We start from the raw sequence: 25,850 nt of genomic DNA on the forward strand, positions 1-25,850 counted from the left end.
TTTTTTTGTTTAGTTTTAACAAGCCTAGTTTCAGTGAGTTGTGGAAATAAGTGCCCCTCTGGCTCATTGATCTTGGTAGATAAATAGTCTCCTTTGGCTGATACTGGGACTAGATTCAAAATCTAACACTTCTCTCCCTCTCCCCAGCTGATTGACATGATTTCCCAGAACCTCCATTTCTGTGATCGATATTACATCTGGAAACTCTTTGTGTCTCCATTCAGATCAATGTGGAAACAATAAAGCTACTAAAAAACCCCCACAATTTGAATATTATAGTGTTTCTTGCCTCATGAGCTCCCAGCACCTTATAACCAATTAGCATAGTGCATTTGCATTCAGTCCCCAGGACTTTTTAGACGCTGTCTTAGTTATCTAGTGCTGCTATAACAGAGATACCACAAGTGGATGGCTTTAACAGAAGTTTATTCTCTCACAGTCTAGGAGGCTAGAAGTCCAAAATCAAGGCACCAGCTCCAGTGGAAGGCTTTCTCTCTGTGTCAGCTCTGGGGGAAGGTCCTCGTCATCAATCTTCCCCTGGTCTAGGAGCTTCTCAGCACAGGGACCCGGATCCAAAGGATGCACTCCACTCCCATCACCTCCTTCTTAGTGGTATGAGGTCCCTCTCTGTTCAATTCTCTCTGTTTTATATCTCAAAAGAGATTGACTCAAGATACAACCTAATTTTGTAAATTGAGTCCTGCCTCATTATTAACGTAACTGACTCTAATTCTGCCTCATTAACATCATAGAGGTTAGGATTTACAGTACATAGGATAATCATATCAGATCACAAAATGGTGGACAACCACACAATACTGGGAATTACTGCCTAGCCAGGTTGACACATTTTTGGGGAATACAACTCAGTCCATAACAAATGCTATTGTGGAAAAGACAAGAGTTGACCAAACACAGTCACATATATCTGGGTCAGTGTATGCCTAGGGACTTTAATGGCTTTAATGTGTTTTGTGGACCAAGAAAATCTTCCATTGTTTGTTTGTTTTTCAATGTCTGAGGAATTCTTTTAGGTGTCTGTAAAATCTGGCATAGCTCTTAAAATATTATCCAGTGGTAAAACTTGTAGCTGAAAAGATGGTGGTGATGGCCAGTTACCAAGTTGACAGACCGGTAGTGATAGATTTGACTGGATGGCTCTCCTCCCCATAATTTTATGAAAGCCTCCAAAATGATGCAGTGGTAATATTGTTCAGGAATGTAGGAAGAGCGGTCGATATATCTGACTCCAGAATGAATATCCGGGATACAAAGTGTAGCTGGCCACCCTGAAGATCAGGGCCAGACTGGCAGAAGACCAGAGCCCCAGTCCAGAACTACCGGAACAGGTAACCTGCTGTCAGTAGCTCCAGGCTTGCCTCAACCAGAGGCAGTCGGTGGGTCATAACGCTCCTCATAACCCCCATTTGTTCCTCTTTCCTATATCCACCTGGGGTCTTCAACTCCCCCAAATGCAGCAAAGTTGGGAGTGGATGTATAGGTACAATGAGCATAATAGGAAACGTCATGCCCACCTCAGAAAAGACAGATTTCGAGGGAAACATGGCAACAAGATTACAGTTTCTAGCAAGGGAAAGATAAGCTGCTTTATATTATCCAGCAAAAACCTTCATGACAGGTAATCACAGGACCAGGTAAGAAGCAGCAAGTTTCCTTCCTCAGCCTGGAAGCTGTTGTTCATTGCTATTGAGTTATCTCCGACTTGAGGCAGCCCTGCGTACAACAGGACAAAACCTTACCTGGTCCTACGTCATCTTCATGATCATTGGTACGCTTGAGTCCATTGTTGTGGTCACTGCATAGTTTGAGTGCCTTCCAATCTAGAAGGCTCATCTTAAAGCATTGTATCAGACAATATTCTGTTCTGATCCATAGGGTTTTCAATGACAAGTTTTTGGAAGTAGGTCACCAGGCCTTTCTTCCTAGCCTGTCTTAGTTTAGAAGCTCTGCTGAAACCTATCCACCACGGGTGACCCCACTGGTATTTGAAATACCAGTGACATAGCTTCAGCATCCTAGCAACACGCAAGCTGTCAGAGTACCACAAACGGACAGGTGGTGGCAGTCTGGAAGAGCTAACTATAATATAAGTATGTGAGTGAATGACTTGAAAGACCCTTCCAAATGAGGCCCTAGAGAGAACTATATGCATAACAAATGAAAAAGAAGTGTTAGGTCACACTTTATTACTAGCTGGGGTTTCAGTCACAGACACAATGCACAAGCTCTGCGCAGACCTCCCCCACCTAATCTCATTGACTTGAGTTAGGTAATAACCAACAACTCAGGCCAGTCACCTGCAGACCTGCGGTCCACACCCAACTCTGAGGCCAGACCACACACCCTAGTGAGAAGATGCAATGAGAAGATCTGGGGCCCTCCGTGGTTGGGGGAGCCCTCACCGGAGCTGGGCAGAGCCCTGTCCAAGAGATTCCAGGGCTCTGCCCTCAGGACCCTGCAGGAAGACCTTTGTGTTACTTATCTAGGGTAAACCACACCAATTTCTGTTGAGTCAGCTCTGACTAATGGCAACCCATGAGGAGAACTGTGCTTCACAGGATTTTCAATAGCTGATTTTTTAGAAGTAGGTGACCAGGCCTTTCTTCTGAGGCAACTCTGGCTGGACTTGAACCTCAAACCTTTTCGTTAGCAGCCAAGCACATTAACTGTACCAACCGAGGACTCCTATCTGGAGGTAACGCTACAAGAACACCCCCTTCTCCTCAGGGATGGCTGCATGGGGAAGGAAATTTGGGCTCCCCCTAGAGGGAGTGAGGAGCCCTAGTGGCGCAGTGGTTAAGCATTCAGCTGCTAACCAAAAGGTCAGCAGTTCGAACCCACCAGCTGCTCCAAGGGAGACCGATGTGGCAGTCTCCTTCCATAAAGATTTCCACCTTGAAAACCCCACGGGGCAGTTCTACTCTATCCTAGAGGGTCAGAATCAACTCAGAATTGATTTAACAGCAATGGGTTAGGGGGAGTGTGGGTGGGAATCTGCCGCCCTGACTGCTGGTGAACCCAGAATCAGGAATATGTGTGAGGATAATACTTGGGGAAGAATGCGGAGCATAAAAAGATTCCAAAAGACAAGGGAAAGGAAGAGAAGACCATGACTGTTAAAGAATGAAGACTAAAGAAGGCGTCCTTTGTCGCAAAGATCTATAATGGGAAACCCATGATAATTTGAGAAAACAGTTTGAATTCTTAAGAAAAAGAAAGAAAATATGGACTACAAAATAGCAAGGACTTTTTGTGACCTACATGAAGAACCTTATGAGTATTAAGTAAAGAAAAAACAGGAGTTTGATAAATGAAGAAACAGCTCAGATCCTGCATGAGATAACAATGTGTAAAATATTACCACATTCATTTGTTAGTTTAATTTAATCCTACTAACAATATCCATGGCATGTTTTATGTTCTGGAATGTGGCCAGTTGAGTTAAGTAGTGTTTCTTATTGGGGTTTGTCTTAGTCATCTGGTGCTGCTATAACAAAAATACCACGAGCAGATGGTTTTAACAAAGACAAATTTATTCTCTCACAGTCTAATAAGCTAGAAGTCCAAATTCAGGGCATCATCTCCAGGGGAAGCCTTTCTCTCTCTGTTAGCTCTGGAGGAAGGCCCTTGTCATCAGTCTTCCCCTGGTTGAGGAGCTTTGCAGGCACAGGGACGCCAGGTCCAAAGGACACGCTGTGCTCCCGGTGTTTCTTGGTGGCATCAGGTCCCCCTATCTCTCTGCTCACTTGTATCTTTTATATCTCAAAAGTGATTGGGTTAAGACACTATCTAATCTTGTAGATCTCATCCATATAACTGCCAGTAATCCATCTCATTAACATCATAGTGATATGATTTACAACACATAGGGAAATCACATCAGATGACAAGATGGTAGACAATCATACAGTACTGGGAATCACGACTTAGCCAAGTTGACGGATGTTTTTGGGGAACACAATTCAATCCATGACAGGGTTCTACTGGCATCTTGGGCAGAGTAGTCCTTTGTGTGGATTTTGATGACTCTCCCCTGTGCGCAGTGAAGTGTTTAACTTCCTTGGCCCCCACTCTTTAAATGCCAGTAGCACCATCCATACTATTTTAGTTACTATGTGCTGTCTAACACAAATACCACAAGTGGGTAGCTTTACAGAAGAGAAATTTATTGTCTTGCAGTTTGGGAGGCTAGAAGTTCAACTTAGGACATCAGTGCAAGAGTAGCTCCAGGCATTCCTTGGTATTCCTTGGCTTCTAGGTGGATCTTCATATAAGCTCTTCCCATTCTCTTTGTGTCTCTTTTCCCTTTTTATAAGACACCACTTGGAAGGGATTAGGTTTAGGACCCCCTCTACTCTGGTATGACCTCATCAACAAAACAAAAGAAACCCCCTATTTCCAAACTGGGTCACACTCACAGTACAAGGGGTGGGACTTCAACATATGTTTTGTGGGGGCACAGTTCAGTCCATAATGCATACATTGTGATAACCACAGTGTTCTCATAGGCATTTTCACACTTCCCCCAGGTTCTGGAGGGAGAAAAATGCAAGAACAGCTAGGAGATCTTTGAGAACTTATTTCAAAAATTAATGGAGATACTTGTGCTACCCAATGTGATATATGTTATAACTATATAGTAAACATGTTTATATGTTTTAGCCCATGTTCACACACACACACACACACATACACACACACACAGACACATACACACACGTGCACTTTATGTGTCAGTACAAGAACAGAAAGAACAATAGGAGGGATTGATAGTCCTGAAACAGATATGAGTTTATAAAAATTTTAATAGATTTTAATACAGTAAATGATTACTTAACAAATAGCATTTGGAAAAGTATTTCTGGGGTGAAAAAACTAAACAAACTCTAAAATAAACCATACACAAAGATAAATTTCAAAAAGATTAGACAACAAATGTGAAGAGGCAACTATTTTAAAAAAGGGGGGAGGGAGTGTCACCAAAACCCACACAGAGGACTGCCCCACCCAAGATGCCAGTAGAACCCCAATAAGAAACACTACTTACCTGGCCACATTCCAGAGCAGAAGTGTGACTATTTCCCGGCTGGGCAGCTAGGGATCCAGAGGTTCTGAGGAGAAGCTAGGTACAGGGTTTCCATCAGTACCTTAAAGGTATTTTTGACCAAAATAAATTGTACATCACTGAGAAGGAACTGCTTAGAGCCCTCCTCAGCTCTTAAATCCACTGAGCTCACTGCATGTTTTATATTCAGTGTACCTACTAATTCTGCGTCTCCCCACTAGAGTATGATTTCCTTTAAGGTTGGGACCTCGTCTTTGTACACAGTGAAGGCTACTGGTTATGGGCATGGGTTCTGGAGCAGGTACCTGGGCCTGAATCCTGGCTCTGCCACCTACTATCTGTGTGACACGGAGCAGTTACACAGCCTCTCCATGCCTCAGTTTCCTCATCTGTTAAATGCAGATAATAATAACTGCTGCATGGGGTTGTTGCGAGGAATAAATGAGGTAGTATTATGTCAAGCACATAGAACAGAGCCTGGCACATGGGAAGCTATGTATTGTTGATGTTAGCTGCCAGCAAGTTGACTCTGACTCATGGCGACCTGATGTGCAACAGAACTAAATGTGGCCTGCTCCTGCGTCATCCTCACAATCACGAGTGTGTTCCAGTTCATTGCTGTGGCCACTGTGCCATTCCATTTCACCAAGCATGTCACACACCCTCATTGGCCCTCTATTTCACCAAACATGATGTCCTCTTCCAGCAACTGAGCCCTCCTAATAACGTGTCCCCGCGGGAGAAAGAAGTGGCAGTCTGCTTCCATAAAGATTTAAAGCCTTGGAAACCCTATAGGGTCACTATGAGTCGGAATCTACTTGACGGCAATGAGTTTTTAATGACGTGTCCAAAGCAAGTGAGTTGGACAATAGTCCGTTATGATCCATAAGGTTTTCATTGGCTAATTTTCAGAAGTAGACCTCCAGGCCTTTCTTCCTAGTCTCTCTTAGTCTGGAAGTTCCACTAAAACCTATCTACCATGAGTGACCCTGCTGGTATTTGAAATGCTGGTAACATATCTTCCAGCATCACAGCAACACGCAAGCCACCACAGTATGACAAATTGATAGACAGGTGTTGGAGGAAGCTATATAAATGCTAGATATGAGCTTTCACCACTATATTCCCAACGCCTAAGCGAATGCCAGGCACATCGTAGATGGTCATTGTAGATGGCTGAGTGACTGTGAGCCTGCTTTGCTATGTGGTGCCTCTCTAACTCCCTAAGACTACACATAAACCCCACCCATCAAAGAGAACCGATCACAGGTTTTGAAAATAGAGGCAGGAATGCAAACCACTAGGCCTTTTTTTTTTCTTTTTGTCACTTGGAGCATGCAAAAACACTGAATAGGTTGAAGTCTGTACCCAAATCCATGATGGAAAAGTTGAATGAGCTACTGAAACTAGGGGAAGCAAGGCCCTAGTTGCTGGGGGCAGAGTTAAACCCATATGTTTTGCATAATTCTACCCCCATCACATTGCTTATTATACAAGGAAAATGTTTTGATTGTCTCTGAAATCTGTTTTTAATGAAAACCTCCTGGGATCAGCTATTATTCTTAGAAGACAGCTTTGTAGTGCAGTTATTCAAGTGTGGAGTGCTATTATGAGTGTTTCCCCAACACAGATGTACTGTGGATGGAACATGAATGTCAGGAGAAAAAAACAAACAGCCCTGGCTGACCAGCAATAACTCCCAGCATTCAGAGGGATGGGAGTGGTGGGGAGAAGACCAGAACCAAGTACTGGCTGCGAGCTGCCTCTGTCCCCCGACCTCACCACTGCTCCAGGACTCTGCGTTACTCCACCTTCTCACTGATCTTGTCCCTCTGCTTCTGAGTAGGAGCCTGAGGAACACGGTGCTGGGGAGGAAGAGACTGCACCCACAGGTGGCTGTATTTATATTGCCTACTTGTGGGCAGGGGTGGTTCAGTGGTAGTATTCTCCCTTTCCATGCAGGAGACCCAAGTGTGATTCCCAGCCAGAGCAGCTCATACGCAGCCCCTGTCTGTCAGTGGAGGCTAGCATGTTGCTATGAAGTTGAACAAGTTTCAGCAGAACTTCCAGACTAAATTGGTCTAGGAAGAAAGGCCTGGCAGTCTACTCCCTGTGGATCACAGTGGTCCAATACACAGCTGATCATGCGGATGGTACAGGATGGGGCAACATTTCATTCCATTTTGCATGGGGTCACCGTGAGTCAGGGGCCAACTCAACACTAGCTAACAACAACAACTCATGGGTGACTGTGGAGTTAGAACTGCTTACAGGGGCAAACTGGTCATCTTAGGAACCCATCTTTCCTAGAACCAAGATGGGTCAATAGGAGATCAGGTTGGACAGAAAGTGTCAAATGGGAAGATTGGGAACTTGGAAGTTTAAAGTCAAGACACCTTTATTTTCCCTTCTTGTATCATTATTAGTAGAGCTTTAGTCATGGATATGCTGGAGAAATGGAGAAATGTTACAGCCCAGTGGCTATGCCACTAACTCAGTGTTCTTCAAGGGAAGCCTAGTCTGCGTGACAAAGCCTATTTTTTTTTACTTAAAAGAGATGGTATATGAGAGTGGTGGAGGCTGAGAATATGGAAGGAATTCCTAAGTCCTTCGAGGAAATGATGCTATTGTACATTGGATCATGAAGAGAGCTCTTTCTAGGAAAATGAGTTCAATTATAATAATATCCAAGGTTATGTGATAGTAACTTTTATATCCCCTGAAAATTTAAATGAGATCAAGACTAGGGACTGAAAAAAATTAGCTTGGGACAAAGCAAAATCAGTCGGACCCCAGGTAATGTTGATGGATTCACCGTCACAAAGTTGAAACCAGGATTTCCAGCACCAGTACCATTTGTGCCACCCAGGGACCTTAGAAACGAGAAACTCAGTCCAAATCAGGCCCTCTGGCTTTTCCCAAGGAGTGGGGCTATGAGTGATTTTTTTCATTGTATTTTTTATTGTCTGTATGATTTGGTTTTTTAAAACAGCAAATGCGGTTTTTTTCTATAATTAGAAAAAAAAGTTTTAAAGAATCTATCATCTTTTATATCACTAGCTTGTATCCATCCCTTGCATGAATGATCTCAATCTCTTCCTTACGTACCCTCCATTAATCCGACAGCAAATCAAATGGAACAGGAAAATAGCAAAAAAAATACTTTTTTAGCACATGATAAAACAGCATGCAGTTTGAAGGTAAATACTGTGGTTTCTGTTACTTGTTTTTCATCTTAGTTCTTTTTGGAATAGGGACAGGATCAATATTGGCCCAGGAATAATATCTTATCTGACTTACTTCATTTTTAAAGATTGTAGCTTCTACCTAGATGACCTAATAGTGGAGCATCAGGCCGTGGAGGTGGAATTACCCCCTTTCAACATTAACTGATAGTAGTGGGTCATGTTGGAGGGTTAATGTATGGGGCACTTGAGAGGAGGCCATGTCCCTGGGTGGTGCAAATGGCTAACATGCTCAGCTGCTAATTGAAAGATTGGAGGTTTGAGGCCACCCAGAGATACCTCAGAAGAAAGGCCTGGCAATCTACTTCCAAAAATCAACCATGAAAACCCTATGGAGTACAGTTCTTTCTACTCTGACACACAAGGGGTCGCCATGAGTCGGAACCAACCTGACCGCATGTAGTTAGAGAGGAGGCTCAGCTTTGGAGAGCTGAAGCTGGGGCACGACAGCCAGAACCTATCAAGGAGCCGCCTAGCTAAGGGTGGTGCCTTGTGATGCTCCCCCTGCTCTCTACTGGTGTGTGCTAGGGCAGCCCTGCTGGAAGATTCTTCAGACATCTCTTTTGTCACTTGACTTTCGTGCTCCCCGTGGGCACCAAGAGTGTTTTCCCAAAGGTCACATCTACCTGAGTCAAATAGAAGGACTAGATAAAGTTGCATAAAAATTACTGGTGCATTTGAAGAAAGAATTGTCCTATCTCAGGTGATTTACAAAGTAAAAGTTTGTTAATCCCTAATGCCATCATTTCTTGGTGGGTTTTCCTTTACTTGGTTTCTTTGCACTTCTTCACTGTTATGAGGCCGTATCCCATATGCCAGAAATGAAGAGCAAATATAGATGTGTAAAGCTGAAAGAAGGCTGAAAGAAGAGGGTAGAAACATATGTCACTGCTTGCATGTAGACAGCTCACTTGGTCCTTCACTTCACTCCTTAATGTCCTTGGACTTCAGTTTATTCCTGATGGGAAAGGGTTCCTTCCAGGTCTTCCTTGGTCAGGTGGTGGAGATTTCAGTACCCAGAGCTGGATTCTTTTGAATCTTTGCTCACTTTCTTCATAAAGTCTCTGCTTCTGCTCCCAGTCCTCTTTCTGAAGATGCCTCTTCTTTTCTGGTGTCGTGTTTTGCAGTTAAGCAATCAGTAAACTGTAAAAAACAATTACTTTGTCAAAATGAAAAAAACAAAAAACAAAACAGCATCCACAGCGTTAAGTGCTACAGAAATAGATAAAGTCTAATTTGAATGGTCTTTTTTTTTCTTTCTTCTACTTACTCTCCTAATGTGTGTGTGTGTGTGTCTGTGTGTGTGTATGTAGATGTTTGATTACTTGGATCAACATTTGGCTTAGAAAGGTGCAACAAATGGCTCCTTGTGTATCTTCTAAAGTCTAAACTGTAAGTTCTTCGAGGACTCTCTAGTCCCTGATCATTCATTCATTCATTCATCAAATTCTTATTTGTTGTTATTAGTTGCCCTCAAGTCAGCTCGCACTCATGGTGACCTTATGTATAATAGAACAGTGTTGCCCAGTCCTGCGCCGCTCTCATAATCACTGGTATGTTTGAGCCCATTGTTTCAGCGACTGTGTCAGTCCATCTCATTAAGGGTTTCCCTCTTTGTCACTGACCCTCTACTTTACCAAACAGGATGTTCTTTTCTAACAATTGGTCTTTTCCTATGACGTGTCCAAAGTAAGGGAGCCAAAGTCTTGCCATCCTGGCTTTTAAGGAGCATTCTGGCTGTACTTCCTCCAAGATGGATCAAATTCTTATTAGACACACCCTTTGTACCACTCACTGTGCTAAGTGCTGGGATACCATACCGGAGATAACAGCCCAGAAATCTCTGGGCCGACTTTGAAAGACAGACATTAAACAAATAATTCAATTATAGTTCACTGGAATTATTTGAAAGCTGCAGAAGTACAGAGTACTATTCTAGGGGCATCTGTCCTGGCCTGGAGGGGGTGGGAGTAAACAGCGAGGCAGAAGACTGAAGGCTGAAGGAAGGAGGAGGCAGCCAGAGGATGGGCTCGGGAGGCACGTTTGAGGCAGAGAGAAACTCTCTCCAAGGAGTGGAGAAGTGCATGATTCTAAAGAGCTGCAAATGCCCAGAGTAGAGGAGTACCATGAGTGGGGAGGAGGGAGTCAGGCAGGGAGACCAGGGAGAAGGCAAGTCTAGATCGTTTCAGACTCTGCATACATGTTGCGAGTTTGATGAATTAAGTCACAAGCCAGATAAAATAAGTGCATGAATTTTAGCCAAAAGGAAGTGTGAGGCCACTAAAACAAGGAAGGGCCACAATCAGGTTTCTGTCTTTTAAAAAGCATTCTACCCATTGGAGAGAATGTATTTGAGGCGGCAAAGGTGGATATGGGGAGACAAGTTAGGGTTGATTAGAGTTGGGTGGGAGGGGTAAGATGGTGGCTTGGGCTCAATGGAAATAGTAGAAATGGTAAGAAGCAGATGGAGTCTAGAACTACTAGGAGTTAGGGTCATAAAACTCCGTGCTTGAGTGGATGAAAAGGATGAGGTGGGTGAGAAAGAGGGGATGAGGTGGATCCCCAAGTTCCTAACAGGATGATCTTCATGGGTGGAGGAACCATTACTAAGTCTGGGCTTTGGGAAGAGGATCAGGTTTTAGGATAAAGATCTTGAGTTCCTTTTGGACAGTGTTTAAGGTGGCTGTGGTGGGTTTCGAGTTCAGAGAAAAGCTCTAGGCTGCAATAGAATGTTGGGAGTCGTCAATGTTCAGACAGTAATTGAGGATGTGAGTGGGCCTATGGGCCCCTAGTGTGAATATATGAGGATCTAAGGACCACCTGCTCCAACACGGGAATGGCGAGTGAGGAAGACCCTGCAAACGGAGCAGAGCAGGAGCGCCGAAGACACAGTTGGGAAACCTGGGGTCATGACAGGGAAAGAGGCTCCAACTCTGTGCGGTGTTCCACACAGAGCGGGATCTTAGCGAGTGTTGAATTCTCTCTCTCTCCTTTGTAAATCTGCTTTGGACTAGGGATGAGAACACAATCTATGCACCCAGAATGCAAGCTTGCTCCTTGTTTCTTACACAGACTCATTTGTCAGCAAAGCCTTGGGTTTCACTGGAGTTTGGGAATGCTGACATCATATATTGCTTTCTTCTGGAATAAGACCATATTGATTACGTTCATGGCGACTTTAACTTCAGAGGTTATAAGATCAGAATAAAGGCCCTAGCATCAAAGTGATATGGGGTTTAAGAGGTTCCTGGCAGTATACTACCAGCATCTTTCCTTGGCCCGGCATCTCGAGGTTCAAGTACTTTGTGGTAATTTTGGACGAGTTTCTCTATACTTAACTGTTGATGCAGGTTGAGGGGGGCGATGTTGCCAAACGGATTGCCACACAGGGTGATAGAGACCAGACTAGACTTACGTGTCTGAGCCAGTAAAGTGTCTGAGATAAAGTTGGTGGTATGTTCAGCAGTTTTAACTGCAACTCTGGTTTCTATTTGGTTGAATAGAGCATATCTGTGGATGTTTTTAGGTAGTTCTTCTCAGAGCTCTGGGGAACAGAACTTCCCCTCCTGTACCCATTCTCCAGTTCCCTGAAGAGGAAAAATAAGATTTTCTCTAGACCCATGATTCAAACTAGCTAAAGTCTACATTTTTAAATCCAAATCAGATTACCTATGGTAAAAAATAATGTTGCCTACTAGATTTTACCCATTTATCAAAATGAGTCTGGTTCAAACTAGCTAAAGTCTACATTTTTAAATCCAAATCAGATTACCTATGGTATAAAATAATGTTGCTTACTGGATTTTACCCGTTTACCAAAATGAGTCTGATTTTTGTGGGTTTGTTTTTTTTTTTTTTTTCCTTTTGCAAGTAGGCTGGCCAAGGCAGGCACCTCGGTGTGGGTGGGGGAAACAGTGTTTGTTGTGTGGGTAATGTCACTGATTTTGCTTGCTTGGAATACACACTGAGTTAACCTCATTGGACTTTTCCCCAGGAATTGATGCGTGTACACGCGGTGGGTCATTATGCTGCTGCACCTGTGTAGTGTGAAGGTCAGTGTGTTTTTCTGCTTCTAAGATACCATCCATGTCATTCCATTATAAACCACTCCACTCATAATGCAATGCGCCTCCTCCCAGAGCCCATGGCAGTCGCCCTAACCCAGGAACAATCTCCAGGGCGGCTCTGACATTTGAGATCCATCCACCAACCCTCCTCCACCACCTGCATCCGCCCCAGAATCGGACTGGGCTCCATTTTGAGATGATGTTCTCTGCATGTTGAGTCTCTCTCGTGTGATGTGAATGTACGGTTGTCACAAGTGAATTTGTACCTGGAAACACGATGATGGTTTTTTTTAAAATAACAGCTGAGCGCTCCACTGGGCCCATGGGTACTTACATCGCAGATAACACAGACACACGAGACAAAAGCACAGTTTCTCCCCTGGATTCACCTGAGATTTCAGCCAGGCCGGTCATTTGGAGGGTTTGCGGGTTCATTAGACTGGATCTCTACAGCTGAGCTGGCTTTTCCTGGGAGTGCTGTCTGCCCTCACAGTTCCCTCAAATTCCCTCCTTCCCATCATTCAGTTTTACCATATTGGGTGACAAATCTGGTTTACATTAATCTCAGTTACCGTTAACCGACGCTGAGTGTGTCATGATTTTTGTGGAACCCTTTCATGTGTAAGTTTCTTTCTGCTCACAGCTCTCTTAAGAGGTAGGGACAACCATGGTTTTCATTTTATATCTGAGAAAACTGAGTCATAAAGGGTTAAGTAACTGCTCCAAAATCACCCCGTAGGTAACTGAGGAGCAGGCTTTAGAGGAGGTCAAGCTGGAGTCTTGATCTTCTGGGCTCTGGACCTGCTGGGTAATATTCACTTGGCCAATCCTTAAATGAGGCTTTATGTTTGAAAAGAAATGAAAGCTCACATTTGCATAGCACTTTGCAAATCTACTAAGCATGTCCACATACGTATTCAGCTAATGTTTGAAATAGCCCTGTGATAGGAAGATGGCAGCCCAGAGGTGTTAAGTGAGCTTCTTGATGCTCATCAGCTGGCAGGTGAAAGAGGCAGCCCTCCAACTCAGGTCTTCTCTTCCATGAGACATGCTTCCAGTTCATGCAGAGGATAACTTGCTGAATTAGTAAGTTCTGAGTAAGGCACTTGGAGCCCTGATGGCGCAGTGGTTAAGCGTTTGGCTGCTCACCAGAAGGTCGGTAGTTCAAATCCACTAGCCGCTCCTTGGAAACCCTATAGAGCAGTTCTGCTCTGTCCTACAGGGTTGCTATAAGTCAGAATCGACTCGAGGGCAGTGGGTTTGGTTTGGGTTTTTTTTTGAGAAAGGTGCTTAGAGAATAAGCACAGTATGTGTTGTATTCAGGAAAGTGTTAAAATAGTGCTTAATCATGTTCTGCCAAATGTCCAGGGATAGTCACTGTACAGTAACTTTAAACTTCCTTAGGGAGTATCTCCATTTTGTGTACCTTTAGAGAGCCTCCTCCCCCATAACATTTTCACATTGTGAGAGCACCAAGGGGCTTTATTTCTCCAAGTTTACTCAGCTGTTCCAACCTCTAGTCTTCCTCATTTGGGGAAGGTAGAATCCCTGGGTGGTGCAAATGGTTAATAACCTTGGCTGCTAACTGAAAGGTTTGTAGTTCAAGTCTACCCAGAAGGCCTCGGAATGAAGGCCTGGCAATCTACTTCTGAAAAATCAGCCATCAAAAATCCCAGGGAGCACAGTTCTACTCTGACACACTTGGGGTTGCCATGAGTTGGAGTCGTGTCCACAGCAACTGGTTTACCTTTTACTAAGAGAAAGTTGCCTTTTCCAAAGCACAGCCCTCTAGTTTGTTTCCCTTGCCCTTGGACTTCTGTGTTTTTTCTTCTGCTGTAAGGATTGAGTGAACAGTCTTTTCAAAATACCAAGTAGTTCCCTTTGGATGCATGTATTTAACATTTGGAGGAGAATGGGTCCCTTCTTCTTTCCAAGACTGGTACCCTTGGGAAGATAGGGCTTCCCTGCCCTAGGGAATCTCAGCTCTTATCATCTTCAGATACAAACTTTGCCTTGAGATAAAACTCTTTGCATCTAACAGCAAAGCTAAACGTGCGCACAAATAAGCACTGGTGATTTTATTCAGTGACCCAGGAAGCGCAATGGCCTAATATTCTTCCTTGACATTTATGAAAATGAGCTCTCCCAAATAACTAGAGAAGTCAGGATCACAACTGTGGATTTCTAAGGATTTTGGCTTGTGAAATAGGAGTATAACCACACCCTCCTGTACAACAATTACACTTGAAACCTGAAAGGACAGGTCACAGCAAACTTCTTTACAGTTTCCATGCAAGGTAAATGCTAAATTATTTGGGGCTAGCCTTTTTGTAATCTCTTCTAAGAAGGTACACCATGCTTTGAAATGAGTTTGCATCATTACTAGCAGGGCTTATGAAGTATCTGGAGATGAAATAGGGATCATTTCATCGGTCACTTATTGAAGTACATTTTCCAGCTTCTGGAATGTTCCTCAGCATGATGAACGCTTATCTCCAGAAGAGGCTCAGCAAGGCGGAATTCTCAACCAGGGGATCCATCTCAAACCCCCAATTATGCCTTCGCATGTGGAGCCTGAGCATTTGCTTACGGAAAACGTCTCTGGGGGTGGTTCTTATGTGCACCCATGGTTGAGAACCACTGGCTAAAAGTGATGGAAATCAAGCCTCTAGGTGTCTGTGACTAAGGGAATGGGAAAGAAATCTATGCACAGGTATACATGCCACAAAGGCAAGAATCTTATAGCTCAAAGATAGGCTTCCTGAAGCCTGTCCAAACTCCTTTTTGAAAAAAAAAAATTAGTGCCAAGGCATTAGAACGACTAGCATCTCTGTCTGTGGGGTCCTCTGGGAAGCAGATGCTGGGAGTGCAAAACGGAGTAAAGCTACTGAGAGAAGAAGGGAGAAAGTAGAATTGTGCAGGGAAGGAGCCTGACCGAGTTGCTGCCAGCCCATTGGGCCCTCAGGAGCAAAGACTGCCTGCTCAGAGGGACCTAGGTGTGTGGGAATGGCTAGACCTTCTACTCCCACCTTGCTTAGTCAGTGGCTCAAGCACTCTAAGAAGACCAGGGCCTCACCTCAAAACCTCAGGGGGGCTGGAAGCTATCCACTGATCACCTCCTCCAGCTGGCAATGAGTTCTTTCTGCAAAGGGGCTCTGAACAGCACAGCCCCATGTCTGCCACAGTCTCCACAGACTTCTGAACAGTTCTTCTGGGCCTTGCAGAGTTTGGTCAGAAGCAGCTGGAGTAGGGTGAGGTATCAGGTGTGATTCTTTACGGGAAGAGCGAGGGAGAGAATAACTTCTGAGTCCCCTCTTTACGAAGATGCTCTTTGTTTGGAATACATAACCTGTCCTTTTATTTCAAAGTAAGTGCTTTTATAAAGGACCTAGCCTGTCCTTCAAATATAATTTTTTTTCACCTAAAGGGAAATTTATCTCTAGTCCCTTTTGAACTCAACCCTAGAAAGGGAGACATGGAGAGGAAAAGAGAGAAAACTGGGCTCATTTTAATTTCTTTCTGCATCAGGGCATCATGTATTTGGTGGCTATACTTGGAAGAATAGGGCATTAATATTTGAGGGACCTTAAAAATCTTCTCATGTAGAAAGTGAATCCTAGCGAGGTTGGGTTTCTTCCAAGATCACCCAGAGGGGGCAAAATTCAGCCACTTGTCCACATGTTTTCACATCTGCTCACGACTGCATGCACCTCCCCTGAGACATAATATTCTTTGTCAGTCCATTCCCTTTGCCCTAAAACTATACATCATGAAGGAAATCTTATGGCCCCATACCTTTTGTATTCTTGCTTGAATCTTCAAAACAAAATATTCCAAGTTTCCTACACCTTGCTCTACCCCACCCCATGACATCCTTGGTAGTGAGCTCTGTGTCTAGAAGGTATTGGGAGACAGAGGTATGGCTCCTTGGATGTGTGAAGCCCACAGCCAGCCTCCCTCAACATACACTGTACCTCTGTTTTGTTTTTCAGTTACAGAGTCTTCCAGGCATAAAGTGATAAAGTCATCAGAAGACTTTAGTTCAACCCCACAATTCATCATCCTGACATCAATAGAAAATCATCCTTAATTCTCTATATTTATTGATCTGGGAGGAGCCTGGGTAGTGTAAGCGGTTTGCACTCAACTACTAACCTAAATGTTGGTGGTTCAAACCCACCCAGTGGTGCTGATGAAGAAAGTCCTGGCGAACTGCTTCCACAAAAGATTACAGCCAAGAAAACCCATGGAGCAGTCCTACTCTGTAACACATGGGGTTGTCATGAGACAGGGCTGACTCGATGGCAGTTGACAACAACACCACTGAGATGGAGCACAGTTGAATGGCTGACTGCTGCCCTCTTCCCCTTCTTCTCTGTCCTCCCTCTCCTCTGCCTATTCCTCCTCCTCCTCCTCCTCCTTCTCCTTGCTTTTGGGTTCAGAAATCCGAAGCCACTGGGTTGCAACAGCTGCTGAAGAGACAGGCAATAGCTCGCCTTGCACGTGAAGCCCCCTGCGTTAGGAACCACCATGGCTGTTTCTCCAGCTCATCTCCAGCCACTGCCTGGAATTCAGCCGCACTGGTCCCTGGGGAGATAAACAGTGAGGTCCAGCACTGCCCCAGGAGACCAGTGACATTGGGTGAACTCGGAAGGGGTCTGACCTGAGAAGGGCTTCCTCCTTCAGGGACTTCTTGCCCTCTGCCCAGCAGGTGGTGGGTGCCGCCCTCTCCCCAGTCCCCCCAGAACACCCACCACCTGGGGAGCCTTGATTGCTGCTTCATACTGGATAGTAGCTCTGCCAACAATATTATCCATTAGGAAGCAACAACCTCAGCACAGACATAAAGTCGTCCTGCTGACTGGCTCACTGCTCACTGCCTGTCCCAGTAATTGTTCCAGAGCGTCATCCTGACGCAGCACCCCTGGAGGACCATACCACGCAGGCTGCAACCCTTTCTGTTAACATGCCCGGCAGGACCAGCCCCGCAGAGCATGAATCAGGCCATGGCCATTGAACAGCTTCCGAGTCTGGTCTTTATGAAGGTGCTCTTTGTTTTGAGTATGTAATCTGTCGTGTTATTTCAAAGTAAGTGCTTTTATAAAGAGTCTGGACTGGTCCTTTAAACATATTTTTTTCTTACTTAAAGGGAAATTTATTTCTAGTCCCTTTGTGGATTTAACCTTAGAAAGGGAGACAGGGAGAGGGAAGAGGGTTCAAGGATTGTCTTAAATGAGGGCATGCACCTTGCATAACTATTTTCCTCAAACAGCATGTGGCAAAAAAAACATGCGTGTGTAGCGACAGCTTTGAGCTTTGCTCGTTTTAAGTACTGTAGACTGTGTGATTTTGTTGAAGCAAAGTAGTGCCAGCTTTACATGCAGCCACAAAAAACCTCTCTTGCCCGGTAGTGTTGGATGTACGGCTCGACATTTTCTTTTTAGCAAGAACTAGAAGTTCCCCCAGCATTGCCTTTCTCTCCCCCTGCGAGCCTGTTTGTGTGGTGCAGAATTCTCGGAGAATGCAGCGTTGCTAATGTTCTGCAGCAGCCTCAGCCTAGCGCTGCATGTCAGCAGATATGGGCGCCTGGGTTGGTTTGCTTAGCTCTGCTTTCCTAATGAAAGTCCCTGCTTCACACAATTTCAAACAGTAAGTCAGTATCTTCATGATCAGCTAAACATATACCACAAGTGGCTACGTATTTCTTTTCCCTCTTACAGATTTTTGTTTCTGAAAACCAAAAACAAAATCAGGCAAAAATAGTAGAAGTAGGATATGTGAATTTTTGTTCTCCTTAGAAATTTTGGATAGAAATTATGCTGGGTCTCTCTGGTCCAAAGCATCTTTGTCATCTAATAGGATTTAGATGTCAGGCCCTGGAAGAAGGGCCCTGGTGAGCTATGGCTGCTAACCAAAAGGTCAACAGTTCAAATTCACCAGCCACTCCTTGGAAATCCTATGGGGCAGTTCTAGTCTGTCCTGTTGGGTCGCTATGAGCTGGAATCGACTCGACGGCAATGGGTTTATTATTATTATTACACACACTCAGACAGGCTTGCATGCTTTAGATGGAGGCATGGACCCAATCATTCATTTATTCACTCAGTAAATATTTATTGTGAACCCACTATGTGCTAGACAATGTGCAGGTGTTGGGCAAACAGCAGTGAACCAAACAGACCAGTGCCTGCCTTCAAGGAGTTTCCATTCTGGTTGCAGGAAGGAGTTGTCAGAAAATGAGCAACACAAATAAGTACATAACATGATGTCAGAAACCAGGAAGTGCTAAGAAGAAACAGAAAGTAGGGTAAAGATGGGTGAAGAAGAGGGAGCCCAGGGACACCCTGCTTTGTCTGATCTGCCATTGTGCCCCTTCCTCTGGGCACAAACTCTAGAAATCCACACTGTCTTCTGAACTTGTATCAAAATATAGCCCAGGGGTTACCTCCTCTACACCTTCTAAAGAGGTTCTTTCATTTGGGCTGTCCAGTTCAATGTTGTTTTAAGGTTTGATTTTGTTGATGACGTTATAAACAGATCATTTTATAGAAAAACTCAGAACCCTAGCTTCTCTTGAGGGGGAAAAAACCTCTTGAAACACTGGGCACACATCCTGCTTGGCACCAGTTTGAAGGAGCTAATGAGGGGCCCTTGGCAGATTAGAGAGGACATGACCTTCATTTTGCCACGGTCTTCACATAGCTCACCTCCTTGCTGGTCTGTATAGGGAACCGTGGTTCAGCCTGTGTGACACCCTCAATCATTCATTCCTCTCCCTGCACTGATGCCTCCAGGGTGAGGGATCCTTCCTGACTGGCTCTCTGGGTGGGCAGTCGATGCTGTCTCCTACTCCTTTCTCTTATTGGAGCCCTGGTGGCACAGTGGCTAAGAGCTACAGCGAGCTATATATAGCTGCTAACCAAAAGGTTGGCTGTTCGAATCCACTAGCCGCTCCTTGGAAACCCTATGGGGTAGTTCTGCCCTGTCCTATAGGGTCGCTATGAGTCAGAATCGACTCAACAGCAACTTTTTTTTTTTTTTCCTCTCTCTCTTCTTGATATAGGGCTGACTTTCCTAGATGATTGCAAGGGGCTGTTAAGGTGCCAAGTTCTCCTGTCTCAAGCCACGGCACAGAAGCCACCCGGTCAGAAAATGAGCTCTGTCCTCTCACATTCCTGATTCCCTTGGCGTAGTTAGTAGAACTGGGCAGCTGACGCAGACTCACACATGTCCAGTTTATCTTCACTCACCACAGCCACAGGCTGGAGTAACTCAGATGCTCTGGGAGTTACGGGGTCATTACACTCCTGCTGAATTAAAACTCAAGCCCTTTCTCTGATTATTTCATCTTTCATCCTTTATACAATCCAGCCCCCATATCTTCCCCAGATTGTCCTTTCCCAAAAATGGGATTGGCCAGAGCACATGTTCTTTTGCCCCAATTGCCACTTACTTCAAATCCTGGTGCCGTAGTGGTTAAGTGCTACGGCTGATAACCAAAATGTTGGCAGTTCAAATCCACCAGGTGCTCCTTGGAAACTCTATGGGGCAGTTCTGCTCTCCTATAGGATCGCTATGAGTCGGAATCGACTCGACAGCAGTGAGGTTTTATTATTTTTTTTTTTTTGATTTTCATTTCCATGTGGCTTTCAGAAGGTAATGCCTCACCTGACAGGGAGGGGTATGACCACAGCAACTGCAAGTGGCAGTGCTATCTGAGCTGGTCCCACTGCCCACGGGGCACACTCCAGTGGGGCTCACCTTGCAAGAATGTGGACGGTCAGCTGCGTCTCCCTCCTTGTCTTGGCTGGTTCAACCAGCGTTGGCTGAGAATTCATGCATTTGATTTAACATACAGAGTATTTCCACATTTACGTAACTGTCATAGCCAGAGGTTTGCAAGCCCCTTAGTCAGTGTTCAAGTGTACTTTTTACTTAACTGATGACCTTTCCCTACTCAATATAGGAGATCAGTGCCCTCTGATCCTTTGCCAGTGGCTTTCTTCGTTTCAGAAGCACACCTCTGAGTGTCCTCTGCCACCTCTTGCCCCGATCAGTATTTATCCTCAGAAAGAGACAGTCTGATGCTATCATACACTTCCTCCTCACTCAGCAGGCCTGGGCTTTTACTTCTGACGGTGGATCTCTTTATAGCTGCCCTGAGTCTGCAGTCACCTAGACCCAAGAACTAGCAGCTTTAGCATCACCCTTTGTTGTTGTCAGCTGCTGTCAAGTCAGCTCCCTACTCATGGCGATCCCATGCACAACAAAACAAAACACTGTCTGATCCTGCACCATCCCCCTGATTGGCTGGGGATCGGACTGTTGTGATCCATAGGGTTTTCATTGGCTGATTTTTGGAAGTAGATTGCCAGGGCTTTCTTCCCAGCCTATCTTAGTCTGGAAGCACCACTGAAACCTATTCAGCATCATAGCAACACACAGGCCGCCACTGATAGACGGGTGGTGGCTTGCATGAGGTGCATTGGCGGGAAGGCAAGAATTCTACTACCGAACCACCAGTGTCTCATTTAGCATCACACGTCACGTAAGGGCTCAGAAATGCAGACTCTTGGCCCTTCCAAGAACCACTAGATCCGTATCTGCAGTTAATAAGATTTCTAGGAAACTCATGTGGGCATTTAGGTTAGAAAAGCACTGGCTTAAACCACCCACAATCTGTGTACAGCCTTCCACCACTGCCTCTGGCCCTGCCCCTTCCATGTGACCTCACAGCCAAGTGTGCAAAACTTCCCTTAGCAACGTGTGAACTTTCTCTGATCATTGGTTATTAGTTCCCACTGTCAAACACAGACTCATGTATTTTGTGATCTTAATCTTTGGTAGTTTCAATATTCGGCTGTAGGTAAATGCTACCATATCACTAGCAGTCCGCCACAATATAAAATATCCTTGAAAGCTAAGTCTTTCATCATAAACACCTAAATGATCATTAGGGAGAAAGTAATCTTGCAGGGTAGTTTAGTCATGTCTGTAGAATGTGGAAAAAAAATAATTAAAAAATAATTAAAGTCACTAAACGAAAGTTAGTAAATTAAACAGATTATTATCACTTGTCAGGCAAGATAGAAAAGTGGTTAAGGGCTGACATAGAGTCTGACAGCCAGACTGGGTTAGAATCCAGCTTGGCTTCCAGCCTTGGGGAAGTTACTTAGCCCAGTGGTTCGAAGACCTGGCTGCTCATTAGAATCATCTGTAGAGCTTGGGAATAAATTTGCAGCTGCCTGGGATCCACCAACAGAGAGCCTGATTCAATAGCTCTCTGGTGAGGCCCAGCTGTCTACATTTTAGATAACTCTTTGGGTAATTTTGATGCACAGCCAAGTTTGGGAACCACTGACAACCTCATTGAGCCTCTATCTCCCCATTTCTAGATTGAGGTTAATAACAGATCAGTCTAAGGGGTTTTGAAGAGAATTAGATGCTCGAATGTAGGGAAAGATCCTGCACATAGTAGTTGCTCAGCCAAAAGTTACTGATGATCGTAATGGTTGTGATGGTGATGGTAATGATGGCAGTGATGGTGATGATTATGATAGCGCTGGTGATGATGATGATGTTGACGATGTTGATGATGGTGATGGTGGTGATGATGGTAATGCAGGCTCCGTGTACATACCAACTGGATAAACTTAAAACTAATCTCCTTTTTTTTCTTACATATAGCTTTACTTTATAAATAGGCCTGTTTAGAAGCCCACAAACATAAACTGTCTGAATAAATCAGATTATTTTATGGTAGCTGGTAGCTCTGCAATAGGCTTGATTCTTCCCTTTTAATAATTCTGCCTCATGTTTGTGCAGCACTTTTTAGTTTTCCAAGTTTTACATATATTGTCCCACTTGGCATCTCCCCCACCACCCAATCTGAGAAGGAACACAAGACTATCACATGACCTTACACTCATTTTATAACTGAGGAAAGAGAAGCGTGAGGGGACTTACTTCAAGCTTCTCACTGAACAATCTAGAATGGAGCTCAGGTCCTTGGACTCTACGTGTGTACTGACCAGTAGTTTTCTACCAAAGGTTTATATAATGGTTTATACTGGTTAGCAGCCAAGCTCTTAACCAGGTAAGGAGGCTGGTATTATTAGTAGGGCAGGTAAGGGCCCAAAGCAAGAGGCATGGGATTCAGGTTGGGATTCTAACTCTATTGGAGGGCTAGCAGCAAATCTCTAGTGGACAGGAGGTGGAAAACCAAGAGAGAATACAATTATATAGACCAGGCAAACCTGATGGAGATTTACTTTGTTTGCATTATTAATTCTAATAATATTAGTTATTTTTTGTAAATGGGTGGGAATTTTGCAGGCAAATCTCCTTGATTGACTGTTAATGAGTCCTCCAAGGTTAGATAAACAATTACTTAAAAAACATCTTTGTTTTTTGGGTCAGGTTCCAATTTAGTCTTATCTTTAGGTCTTTCTCAAATCTGATGAAACCAAACGTGGAGGATCCTTCCCTCCCCACCCCTCCCACCCCCCCACCAATGGAAAATCAATGGCCATTGATGGCAAAATAATAAAGACCTACTTAAGTAAAAAATAACATAATTTAGGTAATTGTGTGAGAGAAGAAAATACGACAGGGTCCACTATCCCTGTATTGTAGCACTTGTATCTGCAACTTTTTAAATGAATTTTCTCAGGTAATTAGTTTTATTGAATGTTGCCAAGTAGTACTTTTCCACTTTCCAAGCCCTCCTGGAAATATATGAAATACCAGGCAAACATTCTTACTAGCATGTTATGTCAAGGAGTTTAGCAGAATGAACTATAAAACACATATATCGAACATTAAGTTGATATACAACCTACTGACATCATACTCACAGGAATCTCTGCAAAAATCTTTTTGCTTCACTCATCATTCTTTTGCCTCGGTAGAGGGTTCATCCCTCCAGCTCCTCTGGAACATGATATTTGATATAGTCTGTGAGGCTCCAGGAATCCTCCCTTTGCTCCATCTCAGTTGAATAATCATCTCTCCTTCCTCTCTTCTAGCACTGGTCCTGCCTACCAGAGATACAGGCACACTTTACTTTCTTAAACCACACAACCAACTCTGTTATCATCTAAACTTGTCCCCACCAGGGTCACTTATAGCCCTAAAGACTTTTGGTGTCACTAGGAGGAGGGATACTTACTCTTTCCATTGGTCACCATGTTGGCTCTCTCGTCCCTATCATGTTTCCTATTGTTGACAAAGGGTCATTTGTCATTCCTCACCGGGCTATCCAATAGCCTCTCTGTATACTCAGTCCATTAACCCACTCCTCATTTCTTTATTGCATTCATGTATGAAAAGGTACAATTACAAGATTGGAAGTGGAAACACAGTCTCCTAGTCAATCAATACAATAAGTGAAAAATTAGAACTCCAATTTTATATTATTTAAGAATTTTAGAGCATCTAAGTCTCAATAGGTGTGTCTTCTGTAATCCAAGAAGCTACCTATTTGTATTGATTCCTCACCTGGAATCCTACTTCCAAGCAAAAGAAATAACAATTGTGGATTCAAGTGCTGTGTTTAAGGAGTCTCTGGGTAGTGCAAACGGTTAAGTGCTGGGCTGCCAACCAAAGGGTTAGCAGTTGAAGTCCACCCAGAGGCACCTCAGAACAAAGGCCTGGCAATCTACTTCCAAAATGATCATAGCCATTGAAAACTCTATGGATCAGTTCTACTCCGACACATGCAGGGTTGTCATGAGATGGAATCAACTCGATGCAACTGATAGCTGTAACAGTAAATGAAGAGTTTATTACCTGATTTTGAGAACTTCAGTCAGCATTGAATAAAGCAAGATTCATTCAACAAATATGTTATTTAATACATATTATTCATTCATTAGTATTTGTTGAGGGGCACTCTGGGCCAGACACTGTGCTAGGTGTAGGGGATGAAATGGTGAGCAAAACCATCCCTGATTCCTGACTATCCAGAGCATACAGTCCAGTGAAGGAGAAAAGTCACTCAAACCGTAACTACTGTGGATGTTTTGAGGGAAAGAACCAGGACTCTTTTAGCACGAATATGATGAGAACTTTAGCTGGGCTGGCGCTAAGGGAGGTGTCCTTGAGGAAGGGATGCTTAACTTGGGAACTAAAATGTGGATTGTAGTTAATTACATTTCTTTCTCCCTTACCTAATTAGAAGCGATGTTATCTCCTTCCAAGAAAATATGGCCTCATTAGTAAATATTAAGAGATACGAAAAATTAAACAAGCTAATATTTTTACCGTCTTTTCTAGAACTATCTTTTTCATCTTTAAAGTGTACTGCTCATTACTTTTCACATCCACTTCTATTATTAGACAGGTGAATTTAGACTCTTTTCTTTGGCCAGTTGCTCTTAGAGTTACAGCACATTGTTGGTCCATAGTAAACCCTCATGAATATTTTGAGAATCTTCAAGGAAAAAGAATAATGACTGGCTGTTTGTCTTCTCATACTACGCTAAATAGTAAATGTGAAAAGTTAAAATGTTGGCCATAAAGCTATTTTTGCCATAAGAGTTCCAACTGAGCACAGTGAAAAAGGAAGAATTACAGTTCCAGCCAAGTGAAAACATAGTAGAGTAAAAAAATGAATGCTAAAGTAATTTCTGCTGATTAATAATAACATGGTGGAATACTGGAATAATTAATAAGTAATAAATTAGCCTAATGTGCACCAAGGGAGTGATTAATTAAGTAAAAGCTACTTCACTGAAAGCAACATTTCCTTGAGCAGAGCCTTCTTTTCTTTATTCCCCTTATCTGCATATGACTTCTCTTCTTCCCCCTTTCCCCATCCCCTCCACAAAGAAAGGAAGAAAGAAATGTATGTAGATAATGTAGTGCCAATCACTTGTTCAGTTTAATTTGTGCAAGGTTAAAGCTTAATTTCAACTTGAGATCTAAACATTTAGTATACATTTAGTATAATTTAGGAAACCAAAAGAAAAGTGTTTCTTCTCGTTCCAGAATTAACAATTGTGTTATGATGATTATTAGGTATTTTCTTATCCTTTCTACATTCATTTGTTCTTTGATCTGATCACTACATTCATTCTTCTATATGATCACTGCGGTAAGGGCTGTGGGGTCCCCCGAAATGAACAAGCCACAAATATACTATATGTATTAATATTGTAAGGTGGGATATTACTAGTAGTTAAGAAAAGGGTTCTGTGATCAAATAAGTTTGGAACACACTGAGTTAAACAAACTTAATCTGATTTCTTTGTTGAACGACCTCTCAGAGAGTTTACTATGTGATAAAGGGCTATTTAGAAATTCGACACTGACACCAAAGTAAGTTTCTTAACCTATCATATACTAACTTATGATTTCTTGGGTACACTCTGGAAATTGCTAATCTAAGCAGTATAACAGGATTCTGCCTCCAAGGTGTGTGTATGTGTGTGTGTGTGTGTGTGTGTGTGT

The 25,850-nt window shown here is 43.6% G+C and overlaps 1 protein-coding gene across 2 annotated transcripts in view; it reads left to right on the forward strand.

The window, feature by feature from the left end:
• Positions 1 to 25,850, forward strand: part of HECW1 (HECT, C2 and WW domain containing E3 ubiquitin protein ligase 1) — a 495,956-nt gene that overhangs the window by 149,522 nt on the left and 320,584 nt on the right. For both annotated transcript variants that reach the window (XM_004383962.1, XM_012557718.1), the window contains one exon: positions 12,326 to 12,383. In XM_004383962.1, the coding sequence (XP_004384019.1) occupies positions 12,357 to 12,383 (27 nt within the window). In that variant the 5' untranslated portion in view covers positions 12,326 to 12,356. The remainder of the gene's footprint in view (positions 1 to 12,325; positions 12,384 to 25,850) is intronic.

Source organism: Trichechus manatus, unplaced genomic scaffold (assembly GCF_000243295.1).
Source record: "Trichechus manatus latirostris isolate Lorelei unplaced genomic scaffold, TriManLat1.0 scaffold00114, whole genome shotgun sequence".
Classification (NCBI taxonomy): domain Eukaryota; kingdom Metazoa; phylum Chordata; class Mammalia; order Sirenia; family Trichechidae; genus Trichechus; species Trichechus manatus.